The sequence below is a fragment of the Aegilops tauschii genome, chromosome 2 (assembly GCF_002575655.3).
Source record: "Aegilops tauschii subsp. strangulata cultivar AL8/78 chromosome 2, Aet v6.0, whole genome shotgun sequence".
NCBI lineage: Eukaryota > Viridiplantae > Streptophyta > Magnoliopsida > Poales > Poaceae > Aegilops > Aegilops tauschii.
Genome location: NC_053036.3, coordinates 95380410 through 95404858, shown reverse-complemented (window position 1 = coordinate 95404858; position 24449 = coordinate 95380410). Strand labels below are relative to the sequence as shown.

The 24449-nt window shown below is 46.9% G+C and overlaps 2 protein-coding genes across 2 annotated transcripts; both read left to right on the top strand.

The window, feature by feature from the left end:
* The first annotated feature begins 10467 nt into the window (after positions 1–10467).
* LOC109749184 (uncharacterized) lies at positions 10468–13665 on the top strand. Its single transcript, XM_020308166.3, has 7 exons — positions 10468–10726; positions 10818–10886; positions 11792–11860; positions 11975–12133; positions 12210–12299; positions 12394–12694; positions 13454–13665. The coding sequence occupies exons 1-7, from the start codon at positions 10630–10632 to the stop codon at positions 13455–13457; spliced, it is 789 nt and encodes a 262-aa protein (XP_020163755.1). The 5' UTR covers positions 10468–10629; the 3' UTR covers positions 13458–13665.
* An 8455-nt stretch (positions 13666–22120) lies between these two features.
* LOC109749178 (BTB/POZ and MATH domain-containing protein 3-like) lies at positions 22121–22585 on the top strand. The gene has a single exon (XM_020308159.1). The coding sequence runs from the start codon at positions 22121–22123 to the stop codon at positions 22583–22585; it is 465 nt and encodes a 154-aa protein (XP_020163748.1).
* The last annotated feature ends 1864 nt before the right edge of the window (positions 22586–24449 follow it).

Here is a 24449-nt window from a genome sequence, read left to right as displayed (position 1 = left end):
TTGTTGCGGATGATGGTCCCATGAGCATCCTGCTTGTTCTTGAATATCCACTTCGTTCCAATGACATTGTGGTTCCCCATTGGCCTTGGCACTAATCTCCACACCTTGTTGTACTCGAAGTTGTTGAGTTCTTCATGCATGGCATTGAGCCAATCCGGATCTTCGAGAGCTTCATATACCTTTTGGGGTTCCACACAAGAGACAAACGCGTGATGTTCACAATAGTTTGCCAATTGTCTACGAGTGCTTACCCCCTTTTGAATGCTTCCAAGTACATTCTTCATGAGATGACCTTGGTGGAGAGCTTGGAAGCAATCTTGGCGGCACGACGCTCCAATTCCTCCTCGGAGGTGAGTTGAGGAGCGGTCACTTGATCATCTTGAGCACCGTCTTGAGCTCGTTCTTGATCTTGAACTTGCTCGGAGGAGAGAACTTGACCTTGGTCATCACCTGGTGTGTCTCCACCGTCTTGATCATGATTTTGCCCTTGGTCTTGTTCATGAGGTTGAGGGCCTTCACTTTGTTCTTCGGAAGCGTGTGGGCCTTGGGTTGGTGATGGCTCCACTTGAGTGGAGCATTGTCCTTCTCCTTCGGCCACAAGGGGTTCCTCAATGGGTAGGATAAAACCAACACCCATTCTTCTTATGGCTTGAGGAGGAATTTCATCACCTACATCACAAGTGCCACTTTGCTCCACTTGGGAGCCGTTATTCTCATCAAACTCCACGTTACACGTCTCCTCAATAAGTCCCGTGGATTTATTGAGGACACGGTAAGCATGAGAGTTTGTAGCATAACCAACAAATATGCCCTCATATGCTCTAGCCTCAAATTTAGACAATCGAACACCTTTCTTGAGAATGAAACACTTACACCCGAACACCCGAAAGTACTTGAGGTTGGGCTTGTTACCAGTGAGTATCTCATATGGAGTCTTGTTCAAGCCTTTGCGGAGGTAGAGCCGATTGGATGCATGACACGCGGTGTTGATGGCTTCGGCCCAAAAGTTGTATGGAGACTTGAACTCCGCCATCATGGTCCTTGCGGCATCCATCAACGTCCGGTTCTTCCTCTCCGCAACACCGTTTTGTTGAGGGGTGTAAGGTGCGGAATATTGATGCTTGATCCCCTCATCACTAAGAAACTCATCCAAGGTGTAGTTCTTGAACTCGGTGTTGTTGTCACTTCTTATTGTCAAGATCTTTGCATTGTGTTGACGTTGGGCTTCATTTACAAAGTCAATGACGGTTTGTTGGGTCTCACTTTTCCTCTTGAAGAAATACACCCAAGTGTATCTTGAATAGTCATCCACAATTACCAAGCAATACTTTCTACCCCCAAGACTATCAAAGGATGGAGGTCCAAAGAGATCCAAATGAAGGAGCTCCAAAGGCCTCTTCGAGTAAATGAGAGTCGTGGGAGGGTGAGCCTTCTCATGAAGCTTTCCTTCGATACAAGCACTGCAAGCACGATCTTTAGCAAAAATAACGTTCGTTAGTCCACGGACATGGTCCCCCTTGAGAAGACTTTGCAAAGATCTCATATTGACATGGGCTAAACGGCGATGCCAAAGCCATCCCACGTCAACTTTAGCCATTAGGCATGTCGCGGTCTTAGTGGGTCGCTCCGAAAAGTTAATCACATAGAGACCGTTCTCGACGTGCCCAACGAAGGCTACTTTAAGAGTCTTGCTCCACAAGAGGGCCACGGTATCAATATCAAAGAAAGTGGCAAAGCCCATGATAGCAAGTTGACGAACGGAAAGTAAATTGTATGCAAGGGACTCAACTAGCATGACCTTCTCGATCGTGAGATCATGAGAAATGACAACTTTGCCGAGTCCCAATACCTTAGAAGACGAGGCATCACCCCACTCGACATTGGTGGGCATGGATGGAATCGTGTGCACGTCCACCACCAAGTCCTTGCTTCCGGTCATATGATTTGTAGCTCCACTATCGAGCAACCATGATCCCCCACCGGAAGCAAACACCTACAAGAGATCAATGCTTGGTTTTAGGTACCCATTTTGTAATGGGCCCTTTGATGTTAGTAACAAGGGTCTTAGGAACCCAAATGGACCATTCAATATACTCATGAGGAGAACCAACAAATTTGGCATAAACATGCCCATCACTAGCACGGCATAACACATAAGAAGGATTAAAGTCGCTGGCTTTGTTGGATGGGGTGGTATTGCCCTTCTTGACACCGTCACCCTTCGCATTGTTCTTCTTCTCCTTGGAAGCACCCTCTCCCTCCTTCACAAAAGTTTGCTTGAGAGGAGGAGGTCGTTTGGTCTTGTCATTCTTCTTCTTGTTCTTGGGCTTGGGTGCGAACCCAATCCCCTCCTTGGCCACAACTTCCTTTTGGTTTCTCAAAAGGTCGTTGAGGTTCTTCTCACCTTGTATGCATGACACAAGGCCTTTCTCAAGTTGCTCCTTCAACTTAGCATTCTCCTCAACAAGGTGCACATGCTCACAACAAGGGTTAGTAGCATTTGCATTATCAATTAACACCATATGAGGAAAGGTGGCTTTCTCCTTAGTTAGCTTTACTTGGAGTTGATCATGAGACTCCTTGAGGCTAGCATGAACACCCTTCAAGACTTTGTGAGCCTTGTCGAGAATGTCAAACACGTCTTTAAGTCTAGCAAGATCAACCCCAAGTTTTGCCTTCTCGGAATTTAGCACACGAGACACAACAAGAGCATGATCAAGATCTTTCTTTAACTTAGCATGATCATCGTTGTATGACTCCTCAAGAGCCAAGCGAAGACCATGCTCTTCATCAAGAGCATTGGAAAGATCCGAAATCTCATCGGCACAGTCACGACTATGCCCCTCCATCTTAGAGATGGTATCTTCGTGAGCCTCGATCATGTCATTGGCTTCACCAAGTTGTTCCAAGAGAGCAACGAAGTGCTTCTTGGATTTACCCTTGAGTTTACCCATAAAGGTCTCAAACTCATTTTCCTCCACATTTGTCCCCTCATGTCCATCAATGCTATCCGTCGAAGAAGGATGATTAATGATGGTAGTTTTGATGTTGGGGGTTACCTTGTTGGTGGCTTTAGCCATGAGGCACTTGGCGGTGATGTTCTCATTGGGTGAGTCGAAGAGAGACACCCGTGGAGTCTTCGCAATGGCAACGGAGGCCATGGCAACCGACTCCCCATCTTCATCATCGTCATCATCCTCATTGTACTCTTCTTGTACCACCAATGCCTTGGGAGGAGTCTTCTTGGTGACGTTGCTCTTGTGGGGGAACGACTTGGCCTTGTCCTTTCTAATGATCTTGCCACCATTGTCTTCCCTCTTCTCGTAAGGGCACTCCGCAACAAAGTGGCTCACATTGCCACAATTGAAGCAAGTCCTCACTCGTTGCTTGCCCTTTGCGCCACTTGAATTGCTCTTGTTGAAGTTTGGCCTTGTGTTCTTCTTGCTCCAAAATTTCCTTGAAGCAAGAGCCATGTGTTCATGATAGGCATACTTCGTATCTTCGAGGTTGCCCTCCTCTTCTTCCTCTTCCTCCATACTAACCTTGGCCTTTAGAGCAAGGTTGGGCTTCTTTACTCTTTGAGAGCGAAGAACCGCATTGTCGGCGGTCTTATCCAAGATGCTCATAGCAACAAACTCATCCAACACTTCACTTGATGACAAGGTGTGGAAGTCCGGCCTTTGACGAATTACGGAGGACATGGCTTTGTGGTAGGGCATCATTGCTTTGAGGAATTTGCGCTTGATCCAATTGTCATCTGTGACCTTACTTCCATGATCTCGGAGAGAGACCGCGAGTTTGGCTACTCTCCGAAAAATATCACGAGGTTCTTCATCTTCTTTCATTGCAAACTCGTCGGCTTCATCTTGCACCACTTCATAGTTGGAGAGTTGAATGCTTGCGCTTCCCCGATAGAGGGAAACAACTTGGAGCCAAGCATCTTTGGCCACGGTGTAAGGCCAGAGATGAGGAAGATCTTCAGGTGGGATTTCTTCTTGGATGATGAAGAGAGCATTCTCATTGAATTGACGATCCACAACTTCTCTAGGAGTGAAGTTACTTCAGTCATGCGGATAAAAACCTTCTTCAATGATTCTCCAAAGGTTAGTGTTCACATGATTTAAATGACGCTTAAAACGATAGACCCAAGAATCAAAATCTACATTCTTCTCAATCTTAGGGGCCGGGCCGGCATGATTCAAATGAGTGGAAGGGAGCGGTCCACCATAGACAAGTGGAGGTTCCACATGGGCAAAGATGCCGGTCCCATTTTTACCACTAGAAGAAGGAGCTTTCTCGCTAGTAGCTTCCCCCTTGTCGGAGGTAGCATCCGTCACCTTCTTAGCGGGATCACCCACTTTCAACGGTGCGGTGGAAAGTTTAAGCCCTTCTAAGAATTTATTAAACATGCTTTCGACCTCGGTCGTCATGGAGGTTTTCAATGTGTCGAACGCCACATTGAATTCCTCATGAGAGACCGCGGTTCCTCCATCTCCCGTAGACGAGACCGGATTCACACCGGAGTGCTCCTCCACACCGTCTACGATGTCAACCATACTCTTTGGATGGTAAAGTCCTTAATAAAGAGACAAGGCTCTTATACCAATTGAAAGGATCGATATAGTTGACTAGAGGGGGGGTGAATAGGCAACTAACAATTTTTAGCTTTTCTTTACCAAATTAAACTTTGCATCAAAATAGGTTGTCTAGATATGCAACTAAGTGAGCAACCTATATGATGCAATGACAACAAGCACGCAAGCAAATAAGAGATATAACACGAGTAAGCTTGCGAAAGAAAAGGGACGAGATAACCAAGAGTGGAGCCGGTGAAGACGAGGATGTGTTACCGAAGTTCCTTCCTTTTGAGGGGAAGTACGTCTCCGTTGGAGCTGTGTGGAGGCACAATGCTCCCCAAGAAGCCACTAGGGCCACCGTATTCTCCTCACGCCCTCACACAATGCGAGATGCCGTGATTCCACTATTGGTGCCCTTGAAGGCGGCGACCGGACCGTTACAAACAAGGTTGGGGCAATCTCCACAACTTAATTGGAGGCTCCCAACGACACCACAAAGCTTCACCACAATGGACTATGGCTCCACGGTGACCTCAACCGTCTAGGGTGCTCAAACACCCAGGAGTAACAAGATCCGCTAGGGATAAGTGGGGGGAATCAAATTTCTCTTGGTGAAAGTGTAGATCGGGGCCTTCTCAACCAATCCTGAGCAAATCAACAAGTTTGATTGGCTAGGGAGAGAGATTGGGCGAAAATGGAGCTTGGAGCAACAATGGAGCTTTTGTGGGAAGAGGTGAGTCAACTTTGGGGAAGAAGACCCCCTTTTATAGTGGGGGAAGCAATCCAACCGTTACCCCCCACTTCAGCCCCGCAGAGAGCGGTACTACCGCTTGGCCAGCGGTACTACCGTTCCCTCTCGCGGTACTGCCGCTGGGCCCAGAGCGGTACTACCGCGGTGGTCAGGGCGGTACTACCGCACACGAGCGGTACTACCCCCCCCCCCACTGCCGCGGCAAGTACCGTAAAACCCGACACGAAAAAAGACCCCTCGAATCGAGGCGGTACTAGCACGAAGCCGCAGCGGTACTACGGTTGGGGGCTACAGCGGTACTACCGCTGTGGAGCGGTACTGCCGCTTGTAGCACCCAAGCGGTACTACCGCTCCGGCCCGCGGTACTATCGCTGGGACCAGAGAGGGCACACTGAGAGAGGGGAACGAGCTCATCAACGAGGCGGAAAGGCTCGGAGGGTGTGCAAAGGAAGTGTACGTGATGATTCCACCCTAGCCTTTCCAAAGCGGACCTCCTCTTGATAGTACGGTGATCCCTACGAAACTAGTCCACCAAACTAATTCGAAAGTACTACACCGTCTTTGCTTCAAACTCCGAGGGGAGGGAATCGTCTCGTGCCAAAGGATGAATCTCTGAAAAACTCAATGCACACGATTAGTCCGCAAAAGCATTGTCATCAATCACCAAAATATCTTAGGGATAAATATGCCCTCTTATATAAGGAGGGGCGGGGCACCCCAAGAGGGGGAAGTAATCTCGAAGGCTAGACACAACTACAGGAGAGCCGGTTTATGCGGCGACTCCCTCATAAGCATAATGAGACCTAGCCACAAACAGCATGTAGGGTTATTACCGGATGATGTTTCCCGGGTCCCGAAGCTGTCTAAACCCTTGTCTTGTGTGATGATCCGCCTCGCGCCTCTCATCCCGATCAACCCCTCTCAAGCTACTACATAGATGTGTTGGTCTCACGACTAAGTCCTCACACTAGGACATCTGGTCGTGATAAATCCACGACACTAGGAATCTTGGCTTCAAGGATAACAAAGGCTAACCAAGCAAGGCAGATGCCTTGAGCGTTAGCCGTCTGATTGCCACCCGAGAACACCACTTAAAGAGAGGGAGGGTTGTCGTATGAAAACGAGGTAATCCAAGAAGGATCACAACTCGCTAACCCAACTTCAAATGAAAACGTTAGTCCAGTCCACCACATGAATGAGAGCTCGGGTCACATCCGCCAAGCACCACCAACACCGACCACCGCCTAGCACTGATCCCTCCAACTGGTACAGACTCCTAAATCGATGCCCTAAGAGGAGCGCCACATTGGTGTCATCATCGTCGGATCCCCTAGAGGATCTGAGGTTTCCCCCAGAGTTTCCTCGAGAGAAGAAGTGAGCACGCCGCCTCAATGATGCCTTTAAGAAAGAAGAAGATTCCCGCGGGCATTGCCTTCGTCTGCCCTGGCCGCAACCGGAAGCAAGGCCCTACCCCGAGATGGTGCCATCATCACCCGCCTGATCCATTACCTACTGTCCCACTTCCACCACCACCAGAAGCCCTCGCCGGACAAACGCCGGCCCCATGCGCCTGACGGTTGCCACAGTCACCTAACAGATCTGGGCGTGGCCCCGATCTACCACCCGCCAGCCCTTGGATCCCACAGAACTCATAACCGACCCAATTCATCGTGCCTTCAACAAACCATTTCGGGATAGTAAAAAAATCCTCCCCTTAAAACCTATCAGACATAGGAGGTCCAACAAGAGGAGCAAACATGTATTCCAGATTCTAGCATCACTGGGGTTCCCTTACCTCCACTGGTTGCTTCGGCGGCGGTGGTCGCAGCAGGAAGAAAGGAACCCCCTGACCTTATTTCCACATGCACACAGTAGTCTCGATGTGTTAGTTTAGGTCCTAGAATGTCCATGGCTTTGGCTTCAATGGTAGCGATTATGACGACGAACAAGTTTCATTTGGATCTCCCATCAAAGTGACGGTTCTCTCGGTTATCGGTGTTAGATCTAGGATACAATGTGTATGCCATATCGGGTTTGGATATGGACGAGTGCTTCATGTGTCCTCATATTGGTCTCTAGGTAAGGGTCTTCTTCTTCCTGCTTTTTGAGGTGGCGGTGCTGCGGGCAGCCAACGACGTTGATGGTGGAAGGTCAGTTTTTGGCGATTGGGTGATGTTCCCCCAACCATTTTTGTTGCGACAACGAGGTTGTGTCATTCTTTTCCCTCCTTGGGTGTCTCCCTGGTGGGAGATATCGTTCTCTAGTGGCTTGTATCACCTCTCTGTCGTCGTTGCAAAGTTGGTAGAAGTTTTAGAAGATGGCTTGGAACTAGAATTTCCGCTCTACACAAGGCTTCCACAATGATGGTCGGTTCAACTGGACCTTTAGTGTGGTAACTTTCAGAATGCATGACACATTGTCATCCCCAAGGCCCATAATTTTTCACATATATGATCTACTTTTACAAAATTTTGTATATATCTACCGACCGCGCGTACCTTTAGAGGCACACCTACCAGTTGTGTGCAACTGTATGTCGACCAGCCACACACAACTCTAGTTGGACGCCTGCCAGCTCTGTGCAACTACATGTCTTCCGGCAAGACACAACTGTAGTTGTGTGCCCGCACACCAACGCGCAGTTGCAGTTGCCCATGTGTCGACTATGCGCAACTGCATGTCCACTGACCGGGGACAACTATGGTTGGATGCCGCACTGATCGTGCACAACTAACTTCACATATTTTTTATAAAGAACTATAATAAAATCATGGGGAAATGAAAAAAAATAGAGAAAAAATTGAAAGAAGAAAAAATGTAAAGAAACAAAGAAATCACGTGTTGTTATATAGATGAGACTTAATTAAATCTCATCTAAATGCTGTTATCTAGATGAGACTTAATTAAATCTCATCTAAATGCTAGTTTAACAAACCTTTTATCTGAAGAAATTATTGCTCTTTATTATAGCCTATGTCGTTCTTTGGGACACTATATGCAAGTTGCCTCGAAAAATAAAAGTCAGTCAATTTTCGTTACCAATGGATTGAGATCCATCGACTGTACTTCTTCCTCCCGAGCACCCTCCTATCCTTGGCTCTTCGACCCCGCGCCTTGATGCTGCTTGCTGCGACATTCCCGCCTTCGGCGAGGTCGCTATCGAATACGGCTGTCGGAGTTAAAAGCCCCCCTGCACCGGTCAAGCTTTTTCTTCCACCTACAGCGCGACATCGTGGCCTCGTCATCCCCATCTTCGATGTGGTCGAAGCTCGAGATTGCCGGGCCCCTGCCACCTAGCTACCGCTCGTAGCGGCGCCCTAGTCTCTGCCTCGGAGCTACACCTCTTCCTCTCTCCCAAATTCTGTTGGCCAAAATTCTATGTTGCAACTTACATATAGCAAACACATTCTCCTTTAGACTTTTTTATTAATCCAAACTACTTGGTATATTAGTGAAAACTTTACAACTTGTGGAAATACTGAAGATGAAATGCATCTTTTTCTCTTATGTCCTTTTGCAAAAGAAGCTTTGTATAGTTTCCCATGGTTTATTAAAACTAATTTCATTGCCCAACATAATAGTTCAGTTTCACAAATGATCCAAGCCTTCCTTATGTCCAATCATCCACAAATAAATGTTGTCTCACTGTATACCTTCCTGTGGTGTATTTGGAAATCTCGAAACGACAATCGCTTTTGCAAGACTACTAGGTCTCCTTCTTAGGTATTTGCAGCGGCAATGGTGATCATGCAAGGAAATAATTTGGATGTTGCAGCTCAGTCTCTAGAATACAAAGTAGTCATCTTGCATGGAACTAACAAGGATGTGCCTTTGGAGACCCTTCTGCAAAGACAAGATCAATTGACAATGCAATCGACAACATATCCTCGGGAAACAATCATGGACATCTCATGTTTTTCAGGTCCTATTGTCTATATAGATGCAACATGGGGTCCAGGATTTCAAGATCAGCTGACTATAGCAGGTATAGGTATATTCATACAGTCTGCAGGCGGGCGACGATGTTCTCAGCCGTGCATCTCGGCTATCTCTCCACCGACGACATCAGCTATCCAGGCCGAAGCATTTAGCATGATGCTAGCATACAAGATTGCGGAGCGGCTTCAGATTCAACAGGGAACATTTCTAAAGGACAACATGATTCTGGCGAATGCTATAGCGCCCAGCAAGCCCATTCTTGCTCCAGGTCATTGGACTATAAGGCCACAAGTTACATGCATAACAGCTTCCTCAGCCTTTGATGCTACAAGAATTTATCATATCAATAGGAGCTACATCTTTCGAGCACATCACCAAGCTAGATTAGCAATCAAAACTCAAAATTTTCCTTCCAGGTTCGCATGTGTTAGGTTCATGAAATGGTTCCTGCCTTAATGCAGTACTAGCTGCACTTTCGTCAGAACTGCAATGCAAGGTTGTACTTGTATATATGATGTTGTTAATCAATCAAATTCCGTGGGTTTAAAGTAAAACACTACTTGGTCGCATGAGGTGTGCTTCTCCCAAAAAGACCATGATGGCGTACTAAGCCTAACTCAGATGGTTAGGTTCTTTGTGGTGGAACTAGCTCAACAGGGTTTAAGTTTCAGATTTGGCATTGGTGCTCACATTTTCTTGGATTTATTTTAGACTTCCGGCGATGCACGTTTAGTGGTAGGGGACATTACATTCGACTACAAAGACGTGTATGGTGGCTTCATAAATCTCAAATGATGTGTCGACTTAGTATCTTAGAGGCGCTCATAGGGGTAGGGAGGTCTGTACTGTGTTAGAAAAAAACCGTGATGACCATCATTAACCAGACCCCAATATTGGTTAAGGCGCAAAAGATGCCATCCCGATGGCCACGGTACACGTTCCATCGAGCACTGTCTTGTGGCACACCAACCACGCTGCCGCACCACACGCCCAACAAATGCCAGGCGTAAAAGTACAACACTTCCATCCAGTTCCGTGGTACGCCGGGCCCTGAGTGGGAGAAATTAGGGCAAAGATTTTTGTCTTTTTTGTGCACCAAGTACTAGCCAATAATGAAATATGTTCTTGAGCATTCCATTCCGTGACTTTTGACCGGGACCATCGGCGGCAACGCGACACAATAGTAGGTACGGCAAAGCTGCAGACTGCAACGGCCGGTCGACGACGCACGCCGTCCTCCTCCTCCTCCTCTTTATACCTCCACGCACACCGTCCTCCTCCGCCTCCACGCGCAGACCGGAACGCTGCTCCTCCCTTCTGCCTCCAAGCACACCGCCCACTTCGAAGCTTTCCTCCCTTGCCATGGCCGATCAGGGCGACGGAGGGGCTCCGGCTCCGGCGGCGCCGGCGCCGGCCGTTGTGCTGGGAGCACAGCCGGAAGAACCTGCCGGGGATGCAGGTTAGTTTCAGCGGACGACAGCCCCCTCCTTTCCTTGGTTCTTCGATTGCTTTGTTGTCCTGCAACCTCAACGCCCCTGCTTTTCTTTCAGGCGTGGAGGAGCCGCTGGAAGTGCTGGATGCTCCCGTGCTGGATGCTCCGGTGCCAGTGGTTGGTGAAGGTGAGTTCCCGGCCGGCGCAGTCCCTCCTCGCTCTAACTGTGTTTTCTTCCACCACTTCTCCCACTTTCTTTTTTTGCATTTGGTAGACGCGAGCGCGTCGCAGCAACTCTGCTATTTCGTTTCGTTTCGATTTCTTGCTAGCTTTTTTGGTTCGTCGTCAGTTCTGATGCATGTTTCTCTTGCGCTGGGTTGTTTTTCTTGGACCTAATGTTCTCCTTTGTGTTTCTTGATGATGCGCCGGTGAAGGCAAGATGGAGCTAGGTTGGAAAATTTCCTTGCAGCGTTGCATGCATGCGTGACGTGCCGGCCGGATCCGGATGTATTAGGCCGCAGATCGTAGCTCGAGTGCCTGAGGCAGCTTCGTGTGGCTGATCGATGAGCACTTGGTGCGAGATCTTGTGGTTTTTTCAGTCACACCTATTCTTCTTGTTTCCCTCCTCATGTGGTGCTCTTGCGTTTCAACTTTCTTTTACCGGCTGGCAAGACGACGTACGTACGGGCGTGGAGACGAGGTCCAAGAACCGGTTCGTCTACACACCCCCGCGGCTCATGTTCCAGATCTGTATGCTGTTCGAAACCCTGTACGTACGCTCCATCGTTTGCTCTGTGTTTTTCTTGAGTTTCTTTTCCCGTCCGGAGTGCTGCGCGCTCATCCGCGGCTCTTCTCGTTCGGGATGGTCTCGCTCCGTGATGAATCGTGTTTCTTGCGACCGTACATATATACGCCGATGAGGATGCATATGTTTGCAGATGTGCTTGGCACAAGTGACAGCAATCAATTTCCCAATCTGAGGCGCCGTCGTTTCTCAACCTGTTGGTTTCTTTCTTTCTTCTGGTTCATCTGCACGTCCGAGATCTGTGTGCTGTTCAAGAACCTTCATGTTCCATCGTTTCGTTTCCTTAGGCGGGGAGGACCCGCAGGAAGAAGAGGCCTTGGATGGAGGTGACAATCAGGCGCCGGCTCTGGATGAAGGTGAGTTCCCGGCGACTGCTTGGCTGCTTGCTCGTTCTTCCACCGCCTTCTGTGTTCCTCTCCTTCTGGACATGCAAGTCTGACAGATCCAGTTGTTCATTTTTTCACTTATAGGAGTGGTGGACCTGCTGACGGAGCTCGTGGAACTGGATGAACCCGAGCCGGAGGATGTGGACGAGTCAGCTGTTCGCAACCTGATGGACGAACTGGCGCAAGGGGAGCCCAAGAAACGGAAAATCGACTACACGCTGGTCACACAAGGACCGACGACTGGTGAGTACAGGGAGAGTACTCTCGATTCTCTGATTGCGTAAGATGAAATCAGTTGCTCATGCCTCAAATCCTGCAGCTGGCGGATCCGGTGCCGGTGTTGCAACCCTCCCCAAGGCAGGCCCTTCTATGTCGATCTACACGATGCCTTCCATGGTGCCGCCGGCCGGTAATGACCTACCATAGCTTTGTTTCTCCTGGCACGTAAGTTGGGATTTCATTCTCTGCGATTCACTAAATTGAGATGTCTTTCTTTGCGGCAGGAGCAGCTCCTCCCGTGATCATCCCGGGCCTGCCTTTCGTGGGAGTGCCACCTGTGGGAGCTGGCGGGAGGCCACGATTACCAGTGCTGGCTACCGGCCCTGGTACCGGGGCGTTACAGCCGTGTCCCTCCTGCCACACAGCAATCAGGCAGCCAAACCAGGCTCGCTTGGGCATGCCCCCACCCAATCGTCCAAACCCGCACTTCTGCTTGTGCCTGCGGTGCCAGGAATGGCTGGAACGGAGGATTCATTACTGCGAGATATGCCGTGATTTCTATGCGATGAACCCAGGTTTGAGGAGGTATGTACAATACTCCAACTTTCTACGGTACCTTTACCACGTCCCAGAGGTAGCAGCAGTACGGTTTTCCATGGCAGAGCTGATTACAGATCTATCGAAGTTGCATACAATGTTCTGTTTCTGTTTTTTAGCAAAGAAGAAGCAAGTTTTAATCTGCTATGTAGATCAAATTCTTATGGAAACGCTAAAAATCTGATGTCGGATTTTTAGGCATGGCAAAACTATGTTTTTTAGGCAATTTATATTCGCGTGAGCATGACAAATTCAGTTTGCAAGCACGCCAACTTTCTGACAAAAAAAATGAATTGAGTTGGATTTTTAGCAAAGAGAAGCAAGTTTTAATCTGCTATATGTAGATCAAATTCTTAAGTACTTTCCCCTAACACAACATAGTATTTTGCTATGTAGATCAAATTCCTATGGAAACGCTAAAAAGTATAGTGTTGGATTTTTAGTCATGGCAAATCTACGTTCTTATGGCAGTTTATATTGGCGCTATTATGACAAATTTTAGTTTGCAAGCATGAAAATTTGCTGACAACAAAATTGAATTGTGTTGGATTTTTAGCAAAGAGAAGCAAGTTAATAATCTGCTATTCCGCAAAAAAAAGTTAATGATCTGCTACGTAGATTAAATTCTTAAGTACCTCCACGTAACACAACAACCTTTTTTTTTTGAAACAGGAACAACAGTTTTGGTCTTTCATTATCTTAGTTGCATAACATATCATATTCTGATATATATTATTCTAATGGCAGATGAAGGACATGGCCCCTGGACAAACTTGGTAGCCTTTTACCTACTTTATTTATATCACCTTATTTTGCTTCGTGGAAATATGATCACGGGTTCTGAATCTTGTGATGGTCTATTCTAAATGGCCTGTTGGTTGAATTGTGACGTTGGATTATATTCAGAGATGTATCGTGTGTGACTTAAACAACTATTGCACAAGTTTGAAGAATTTAAATTGTGAGAGTTATTCTGCACATGGTTTATATATACGATTTGGTTTGAACTCTTCGAACATTTGTGATAGTCAAACCGTTCGAACACAAGTGTTATGCCGTACCGTATGATAATGCACACGTGTTTTCAGAGTTGTAAACGTGTGTGTTTGGTGTTAACATCGCAAAGGATTGTATGAAATACTTTGGGATCTCGCCTAAGATCAACTTATGTCATCTACCACTCTCGATGTTTCCCGAAACCCACGATAGTTCCCTCCGCGTGCCGCATGGGTGGCTAACTTATAAAAGGTCCCGACACCGACGGCACATCTCTCGCTTACATGCATGGGATGACATGATAGCCGACGAGATGCCCAGCAATGATCCCCTTGTCCATCTCGTGCTCGCGGAGTCCCACGTGGTGGCTAAAGAAGCAGACCGCTGCCGCGCCAAAGTGATGTCACGCCAAACCCAGCGTCGCAGCCTCACCCTTAGGAAACCTGAGACGGTCACCATACAGCCCACCGACTTCAATGGCAAAATGATGTCTGTTAAAAATAGCATGCAAATGAGATTTTTTTTAGTTGGAAACTTGGCATGGGTTCATCATATGACCCATATAGGGTGTACTAAAAAATTAAGAGAGTTACGGCAAAAACTTGATATACTTCGGGTACTAACTGAACACTCTCCAATGAAGTACCAGGATTTTGAACGGAAACCACCGCCGACCACACAAAACTCATATTTTTACATGAGTTATTTTTCAACCTTTTTCTATGTTGTCTACACACCATTGAAAGTGCCATGCGTACATTTTTCCACTTTATGAGTTGGTCTGCTATTTTTTAAAGTATTATTTTATTTCGCGGACAGTAAATGGGCAAAACGCTCTTTGGTTCAACATAACATGCAAATAACCCCAGAAAGTGATGAAACTTGGCATATAGTGTCATCATGGGACTCCTATATGGTGTGTTAGAAATTGAGAGCGTTACGACAAGAGCTTGATGCACTCGTGTACAAACTAAACACTTTCCGGTGAAGTATCAGAGTTTCGAACGGAACCATCGCCTACCACACAAACTCAATTTTTTTACATCATTTCTCGTCCAAACTTTTTCTACGTTGTTTTAGATGTATTACTTCATTTTCTGGCCACTAAAAAGGGCAAACCGCTCTTCGGTTCAACCTAATTTGCAAATGACCTCGGAACAGGGTGAAACTTGGCATGGTGTCATCATATGACCTAGTGTGGTTAAAATTTGAGAGTGTTACATCAAAAATTGATGCACTTCGTGTACAAACTAAACACTCTCCAGCGAAGTACTAGGGTTTCAAATGGAAAACCACTGCCTACCACACAAAAATAAAAAAATTACATCAGTACTCATTTAAACTTTTTCTATGTTGTTTACACACCATTGGAAGTGTCATTCTCAAATTCTACCACTTTATGAGTTGGTTTGCTATTTTTAAAATATTATTACTTCATTTTCTAGTAACTAAAATAAGACAAACACTCTTTGGTTGAACATAACTTGGAAATGACCTCGGAATGGGGTGAAACTTGGCATGGTCTCATCATATGGCCCCCATATGGTCTGACAAAACTTGACAATGGTACGCCTAAAACTTGATGCAGTTCGTGTACAAACTGAACACTATTCAACGAAGTATCAGGGTTTCGAATGGATATCATCGCCTCCCATGCAAAACTCAAATATTTCACATCATTTGCCACTCAATTTTTTTCAATGTTGTCTACACACCATTGCAAGTGCCATGCTCAAATTTTAGACTATCCTGGATTTATTAAATATATGTTTTTAAGCAATTTCCTTACTATATATGTGGCGGGAACTAGTAGAGAACTGGTTAGCCACAACTTTACTTGGTGGCGCGTCATTTCGAATCAACGCCATCACTATTTTTTTTCAAATAGTGGTGCAGTTGGAATATTTGGACACCAGCCTTATAAGGTTAATATTGGTGTTGCTTTTTTTAACGTGGTACAAATTGGTGGGTCCAGCTGTACTGACCAGTTGGAAGATAATGGTGGCGTTAGATTTCTATGCACGCCGTAGTTAATTAGTCTAGTGCGGGCGTGCTAACTTCTGTTAGGCCAGAAATATTTTTTTAACATATGTTTTAAGTATTTATTAATTATACTAGTAAAAAATCATGTCATTACTATTATTAAAATAATAATATCATTTTGTAAATAGTAAACTATTTATATTATATTTTAGTCTTCTAGTATTTATAGTATTCTATTATATTGAATCTTTTTTTAATCTTTTTTAGTCTTTTATTATTTCTAGAATTTTATTATTTTTAGTCTTTTATTATTTTGATTTTTTAATTATTTTTAGACTTTTTTTATCATTTTGAGTCTTTTATTACTTTTGTCTTTATTATATTGAGTCTTTTATTATTCTTAGTCTTTTTTATTTGGCCTTTACTTAATTATGGCGTGGTGTTTTAGGCTCACGCCAGCACTAGTCCATCTCAATTCATTCCCTAGGTAAAAATCCTAGGCACCTCTCTTCTCTATCTCATTTTCACCCACTCCCTCGTCCATCTGCCACTACCACCTCCGGACCTCGCCGCCCATCGCCGCCGGACCTACACGCACGCTCATCGCCACACCGCCGGCAGCAGCACTACTACAAAAACAGCTATAGCCAATATGGACACTAATGGCGCACTGTACATGTGATGCGCCATTACTAAATACTAATGGCGTACCATGTGTTGGTGCGCCATTAGTGTGCAAATACTAATGGCGCACCACATCCACGGTGCGCCATTAGTAAAAAAAAAATTCTTTTAATTTTTTCAAAACTACTAATGGCGCACCACTCCCACGGTGCGCCATTAGTAATTTTTTTTCTTTTATATTTTTCAAAACTACTAATGGCGCACCGTGGGGTGGTGCGCCATTACTAGTTCAACTAGTAATGGTGCACCACTCCCACGGTGCGCCATTAGTAATTATGTTTCAAAAAAAGAGCTCACAAGATAGAGCCCACCCAACTCCACCGAACGCCTCCTCCCTCTCTGTCTCGCGACCTCTCTCCTCTGTCCCCCACGAACCCCTCTCCCTCGTCGCCGCCACCACCCACGCCAGCCTATTTCGGCGAGCTCCGGCTGCGGGAAGCACTCCCCCAACCTCCCCAAGCTCCAGGCCTCCTTCCCCTCCGGCCAGAATCGGCGCTCCCACCCTCCATCGTCCCCCGTAGCTAGCTAGGGATTCGGCCGCCACCTCACCTCCGGCGACGGCGAAGCCAGCGGGCGGCGGATTAGGCACCGGCAGCTCCCCCTCGAGCTGATCTACCTTCCCCACCGGCTCAATTTGGTTATCCTCGCCTCCTGAGGTCGTTCCCATCGATCCCCTCCGCTAGGGTTTCGGTGGTGATGAGCCCCTCATCGCCGGCAGTCTCCTTCTCGTTGCTCCAGTCGGGTACGCCACCTCCCACACCTCCTGGTGGTGCTGGTGTTGCCTGGGTCATGCTCCTGCTGTGCACGGTGCCCCTCCGCCGGTCGGGAGGCATGCTGCGCAAGCCCGGCGTTGGTTGGCGCCGTGCGGTGCTGTGGCTGCTGCCTTGCCGTGCTGGTATGGTGACGTGCTCGGCATCAGCTACAACCCTAGCCCAATGAGTTCCACTTCTCCTCTCTGGCCTACTACTACTTCTAGTGTCTTGGCCATTGTTGCCGCTCTGTTGATGCATTGCTACTGCTCATTGTTTTAGGGCCAACTAAAGGTTATTCTAATGTTGCCAGTAATTGTTGCTATCCCTTTAGTTGCTCCTGTGGTCATGCCCTTGCTTATGTATCTGATTTGGTGTTCTGGTTTGTGTAAGAACTTGGATAATGCCTTATTGACATCCTACTGTATCTAGTTCAAGTGGTTCTAGGTTGTTTCTACTGTTGTTGGCACTATGGATATAGTTGCTGGTTTTCTTGTACTGTTAATTGTGCTATTGTTATTAGTTTTGTAAAACTGTTAGGATCAAAGGCATGAATTACTAGTCTAAGGCTATACTAATTGTGCTCAATACTACTGTCATGAGGCATGCTACTTTTTAGTTAGTATGCTACTGCTTAATGTCACATGTCATGTTGTCTATGTGATATGCTGCTTGTTGTCATTAGGAGGAGCATGAACCTTTGTCTTCTGCCTTTGATGGATCATCTCCAGCTTCTGCTATAGTCGTCGTTGACACAAATCTGGACACATCCACACTTGACACTTATCGGGCACCCCCTGCACCATTGCCTTATGATGTTAGTTTGCCACTTACAGAAAACCCAGGTAAAGCTCTTATGGGCTTTGAGGCTGATTAGAATTTATTTATTTTAGGCTTATTAGAATTAGCCTAGTGATGGTAGTGATGCAAGCTTATAATTTTTCATGTGCAGATCTGGAGAAGTCAGATATCAAAAGCAAAACAGATGATCAGCAGGAATCTCTGAAGGTGGATGAATACGAATCATGTGAAAAAGGTGCCCCTGAAGATAAGATCGAGGAGGAGGATGTTTGCCCTATCTGCCTTGAAGGTTGCTTTTCTCTTGATCATTTGTTGGTACTGTCTTTACTTGGTTGGTTGTGGAACTGGATGAACATGTTTGTGCTACTCTTCCATTCGTTATCATTATTTCCACAGTTTTTTTGTTCAAACATATACACATAGTGAAAGTTGGCCACCGTAATAAAACTGAGTACACCATGACTACCTCAATTGATTAATATTTCTTGATTTTCCTTCTTTTATATGCATGTCTAATCTCTGATTTATCCATATATATGTTGGCCGACAGAAAACGGTCAAATCTTAGTGCTGCTGCCCCATGAACACATTTTTTTAATTTGACTGTACATTCAAATGAAGCCAAGTGGAGTAGTATACTGGTAGTATAGTATAATAATATTATCAAAAGGTAAATGCCCTGATTATTTAGCTCTGTCAGATAAATACTTGTTGAAAGTGGGCTCCTATCAAAATTCATTTCCATTATAATCTTACTCATACAATATTCACACCATGTAATTCTGGAAATATATGCTCATATCTAGTTCTGCATAAAAAATGACAGTATTGACATGTTATAAATAGTTTGTTTGTCTTTCTGTTTATTTTGTTACATTTTGCAGGGATAAAGTGAAGAAAAAGAAGAAAAGATTACTAGAAGATTAGTTTTAGGATTTTCTTTTATTTCCTTGCAATTTTCCTTTTATTGGAAACTTGTAAAGAAATTGTAATATTCTTACTATAATAAAAATTATGATTCTATTTCATTTTTTGTTTTAAAATTATTTTTCCTTATAGGTTGTTTTCTGTAAATTTAGATTTTTTTTGTTTTCCAAATACATTACTAGTGGCGCATTTAAGCCCTTATTAGTGGCGCACCTTCCTTTATTACTAGTGGCGCACCTATAAGGTTATTAGTGGCGCACCTGGAGGGAATACCAGTGGAGCACCGAATGGTATACTAATGGCGCACCACATGGTGCGCCATTAGTATCTGGTATACTAATGGCGCACCTGTGGTGCGCCATTAGTAATAAAATCTAATGGCGTGGTGCTAGTGGCGCACTTGTAGTGCGCCATTAGTAGGCAAAACAGGTGCGCCACTAGTAGCCCTTTTCCTAGTAGTGCAGGTGTGATCCCCTCCCATCGCGTATCTCCTTCCCCTTGCCTCGCGCCTCCTTGGTCCGCGGACGCCATGGTGATTCGTGGAATGAGGTGATTTGTGTAGAATTGAAGTAGTGTTGAATTCGATTTTAGTGATGTAGAATCCAATGTTTGTTCCTTTGAATTCGATTGTAGTTATGTAGAATTAGGTTTTATACGTAGTACAATCCATTTAGTAGTGTAGAATTAGATTTTATACTTAGAGAATCCGATCTAGTGGCGTAGAATCCATGGATTGCTTTGTGTAGAAATTTTAGTAGTGTAGAATCTCATTGCTTTTGTATATAATCTAATTTTAATAGAGTATCTAGTGTAGAAATTTTTGAGTGTAGAATAGTTTTTAGTTTAGAAAAGATCGGATTATATATAGTCTTTTTGTGTTGAATCATCAAAAGATATAGCCATTAACTATGTTCACTAATAGGGAAAATGATGCCACTACCATATGAAAACAATGCAAGTAAAGGTGTGGCAGGAGCATTGCAACTGGCACGTTGTTCAACATCTATTTCCAACCGAGTTTTGTTCCTGCAGCAGTAAAAAATTATATAAACCTGCCAACAGTTATTTCTTTTGTTTCTATTGCTATTACCATTAATGCATTGTATGTGTGTTTTTTGTTACAAAGATCGTCAATGAGCTGACCAAAGATAATGTAATCTTTGAGGACCTCAAAGAATGACAAACTGAGCTTGAAACACACAAAATGCCGTCTCATTATCCTTTTGGCAATGCTTCTTGTGCTTGAGCAAAATAAGTTTGTTTCTTGCTTTTCTGCTTACAGGTGGTCTTCACAAATGTTGACCACGGATGACAGATACCATCAGCAAGATAAGACCCCATGGTCGAGTCATGTCCATTCACGGTATAGTTGCAAGCTGGAGCATCTGCACTAGCAAGATGAGCAAAAAGATGTGATACCATACATTGGTTTTGAGTGAACCTGGAAAGCCAAAGAAGCATGCCAAATCCACAAGTCGTGTGAAGCCACGTCTTCGACCACAATAATGGAATCACGATGATGGCCGGTGTACTACCCGTGCCGAGCTGTAGGGCAGTTTTTCCACCTTCAATGCGTGAAATCCACACTCCCAAGCATGCTCGGCCATCCTCTCTCTTCATTTATCACCATCATATTCTTTGCATCCTCCTCATTGGAAGCTCGGAGATACTCGGGACCAAAAACCCAGGTCAAACTTTGGCAAACTCCACAAACATTTGAGCGTGGTATCTTCTTCAATACGAATTGGTGTAGTCAGACGGAAGCCATATGCTCTCACACTCATTGCCCCCGATATCTTTTGGTATGACCTAAACCCAAGCAAACCGGCGACATTCCCCCAGTGAGTGAAAAAAACGACAAGTTTGCTCGCAAGCTACCACATTACGAACAAAAAGAGATATGTGCATTCGATAACACTTACGGAAGAGGTGAGCCAAACAGGTTAGTACTCCGCGAAGTAATCTTTCATGAGCAAGGAATGTCTAAGAGCTCGGTTTCACGGAATACAGAGATGGCCAACCGTCGATCGTTGACGCTTTCTCTTCTTGTCGGCCTCAAATTCTTGGACGAGTTGCAACAAGACAAGGTGCTCGACATTGTCGTCGAAAAGCAAATCCTCTATGTCGGAATCATTTGACTCCGAGGACGAACTCCAATCAATATCCATCAAAAAATTAATAAATCCACAATTCAATCTTCATATCGCTCGAGTCCCAAAATTAAAACCGACGGCAGCAAGAAAAATTACCTTTGGCGGCAAGGGCGGCGCTGCTTCTTCCCCATCGACGGTCGGCAGCAAATCCGCAACCCCTACTCCCCATGGACGTGCGGCACCAAACCTGCGGTGTCGGCTGGCGCCGTGGCAGTGAGCACGAATCCACGGTCATCACGCCTGGAGCACCCTCTGCCAGCCGCAATGTGGCCTCGCACAAAGCTCTGCGATGTGTCCATGGCGGCGGCGGCCATGCACGCGGGGTATGGAATGGCCACCCGTGAGCTCCCGAAGTGATGGAAATGATGTGCCAGAAAACGGAGGAGCTACTCGATGTCGCGGGGTTGCCAGGGGCAGCAGGAATCGAAGGCGAGATGTGGCGGCGGAATGAAGGGCGCGTGCTGAAACTTTCACCCCGCCAAATTTTTCTAGTTATTTTGAAAATGGCTAAACATGGGCTGAAAACTGGACATGCGGCGCTCGGGCCGAAATATACCACTCCCCCTGTTTTTTTCTGGGACGGGCAATTTTCCGGAAGCTGCGTGGGGTGATTTTTTCGCTCCGATACCTAAAAATGGTGGTCATTATAGCGGCCCGGGCGTTTTGCGGGATCTACTAGAGATGCTAACCAAAGGCGACCTTCATCGTGTGGTTCTATTAAGGTCCCACGTCATCGTGTCGTTCTATTAGGGTTGTGTGCCGATTATAGAAGAAATCTCATACCATTCTCATTCAGGTATGGTATGGGCCGTTCTTGAGCCCTCGAGAGGAAGAACTACTGACTGAGGCGCACGTTATTGTTACGCTCGACGGGGAGGAGGGTGATAGTTTTTTTTTTCTTTTTTTTTGCGTGTGGTGTCTGTTTTAAGTTGATGAGGACCGTATCTTAACAAATCAGCTAAATAAAAGGCAAGCAAAACAAACCAATCCGCAAATCAGGGTTGACACTGCTACCCTATATAGAATCTATTGGACGGGAGAGAAAAGAAACTGTACCAAACATCCATCAGTCACCGTATATATCCGTCAGGCACAAAGTAGCTTGCCATGCCGTCGCCGGCATGGGCAACACCGCAGCCGCTGCCTCTGCCGCCGCCGCCGCTGCAGCGCCCAGCGAGTTCCACCTGTTCGAGGTCGTCGGCTACTCCCGCGCCAAAGATTTACCAACTGGCATGGCAATAGAGTCTTCCCCATTCATGCTGGGCGGTTATCGTTGGGTTATCGACATCTTCCCCAATGGTAGAGTCCCGGGGGACGCCGATTTCATGGCTCTCTCTTTCACTCTCATCCAGGATGTCACGCGCCCTCTGAAAGTGCACGCCCTGTTCACTTTCACCGACCAGGTTGCATACCAAGATCCTAGAGTTGTTCGTACAAGTCCGATGACTCACGTGCCCAGCAGAGTCTGCATCGGCTCCCCCAGGTACATTGCGAGGGAGGCCTTCGAAAGGTCCAAGCATCTCAAGAACGATTGCTTCACTGTCCGGTGGGAACTCATCATCGTCGAAGATGGGCTTCAGCACTAGAGCTACGTCAGATTGCGCAAGATGCAACCGATCGATCGTCCATGCGCGCGTTGATTTCAAGGTTTAGGTCAATAATAATTTTATGTACATTAGGTTACAGTGTTTGTGGAATTCATGCATCAGGATTTGTACAAACCGCAACAATGAAAGTATTGTCTGACTTGCAGCAGCAGTATTTTCCATCTCTTCTGTTCTAACTCAGCAATTTGCTTGCTGTTACTATATCATGTCTCTGTTTTCATATTTATGATACAAATCTTGTCCACATTTACAGAGAAACTCATTCGAATACCAGTTAGTCGATGCCTCGTCCTCCTTCTTCACCCCCTTCTTCTTCTGCTCCGCCTCATGCTTCCAGTAGTACTCCAGCTCGGCCTGGACGTACTCCGGATGCTCCCGAGCAAACCTCGCCATCGCCTCCTCGCCGGTCTCACCGGCACTGACGACAACCGATGGCTTCTTCGTCATCTTCTTCTTCGTCGGGATCTCCTTCATCCTGATGCCCTGCGGCACAAGCATCGCCGCTTCCGCCGACTCTCGATCTCTGGGAAGTTGAGGTGCTCCCGAGGCCTCTCGGCACGCCACACCACCACGTCATAGGCACGCGCGGCCTCGTGGGCGGAGGGGTACGTGCCGATCCACAACGCCTCCCGGCGTTGGAGAACTCCACTCCGAAGTTACCGGAGGGCTTCTGCCTCATGCCAAAGAAGCCCGACTTGCCCTTCGGCGTCTTCCTTGGCGCCATCGAAGAGCGGTGAGAGGGGTGGAGCGGCGACGGCGTGCGGCCGGGGCGGTGGCAGACGGAGCCGGGCGGGGCGGAGCTGAGGGGCGGTGGCGGACGGAGCCGGGTGGGGCGGAGCTGCGGGGCAGCGACGGCATGCGGGGCGGTAGCGGACGGAGCCGGGGCGGGTCGGAGCTACGGCGGGCGGGCCGGGGCCGGGCGGAGCTGCGGTGGGTCGGAGCTGCGGCAGATGGGGCGGCGGCGTGCGCTGCGGCCGTGGTCGGATCCGCGACGGGCGGGCGGCGTGCAAACATCGGCGGGGGGGGGGGGGGGGGGGCGGATCTGATGCGGGCGGCGTGCGCGGGGCGGCGGCGGGGTGTGGAGGCGGCGGGGCGGTGGCGGGGCGGTGGCGGACGGGAGGTCGCAGGCGGGCGGGCGGGAAAACAAAGGAACTGCCGGTTGGGCGTTCGCGGGCGGCGGCTAGTTTTGGACTAGATGCACCTCATGATGTAAATTTGCACTGCGAGGTGTTTTATTTTACATCACGAGGAGCCCGCGGTCTAATTTTTTACATATGGACCGTCTGTTGGAGCTGCGTTTTTCGTCTCAGACGATCGAAAAGTTAGTTACTTTTACATTTGGACCATCTATTGGAGATGCTCTAAAAGCATCTCTAACCGATCCGTTATAATTGTTCGTAATGCTTTACGCCAACTCTAGTCGATCCCCTATCCGACGTTAGAGTAAAAATTCGGTTTTACTTCTCTAACCGGCACCTGACCGATCCCCTAAACCGAATAGAGTGGTAAATTCTTTACTCTGGCTCCTATCTGGCGCCTATATTTACTGGGCTGCTAACCGCTGGAGGAAAAAAATCCCCTCCCCTAGTTGGCTCACCCACCCCACTCTCATTGCATCTACGCCGGCGACATCCTTCCCGCCCCTCACCACCGCGGACGCTCCGTAGGCCCCGCCGCGGTCCTCTCCCACCTAGATTTGAGCCTCTCCGTGCCGTTGCCGGCGCAAAATGACAAATCTATGGCTACCACCGCCGCCATCGTATTTGTCACGTTATGAGTTGGATTGCTATTTTAGATGTATTACTTCATTTTCTGGCCACTAAAAGTGCAAAAGCTCTTCGGT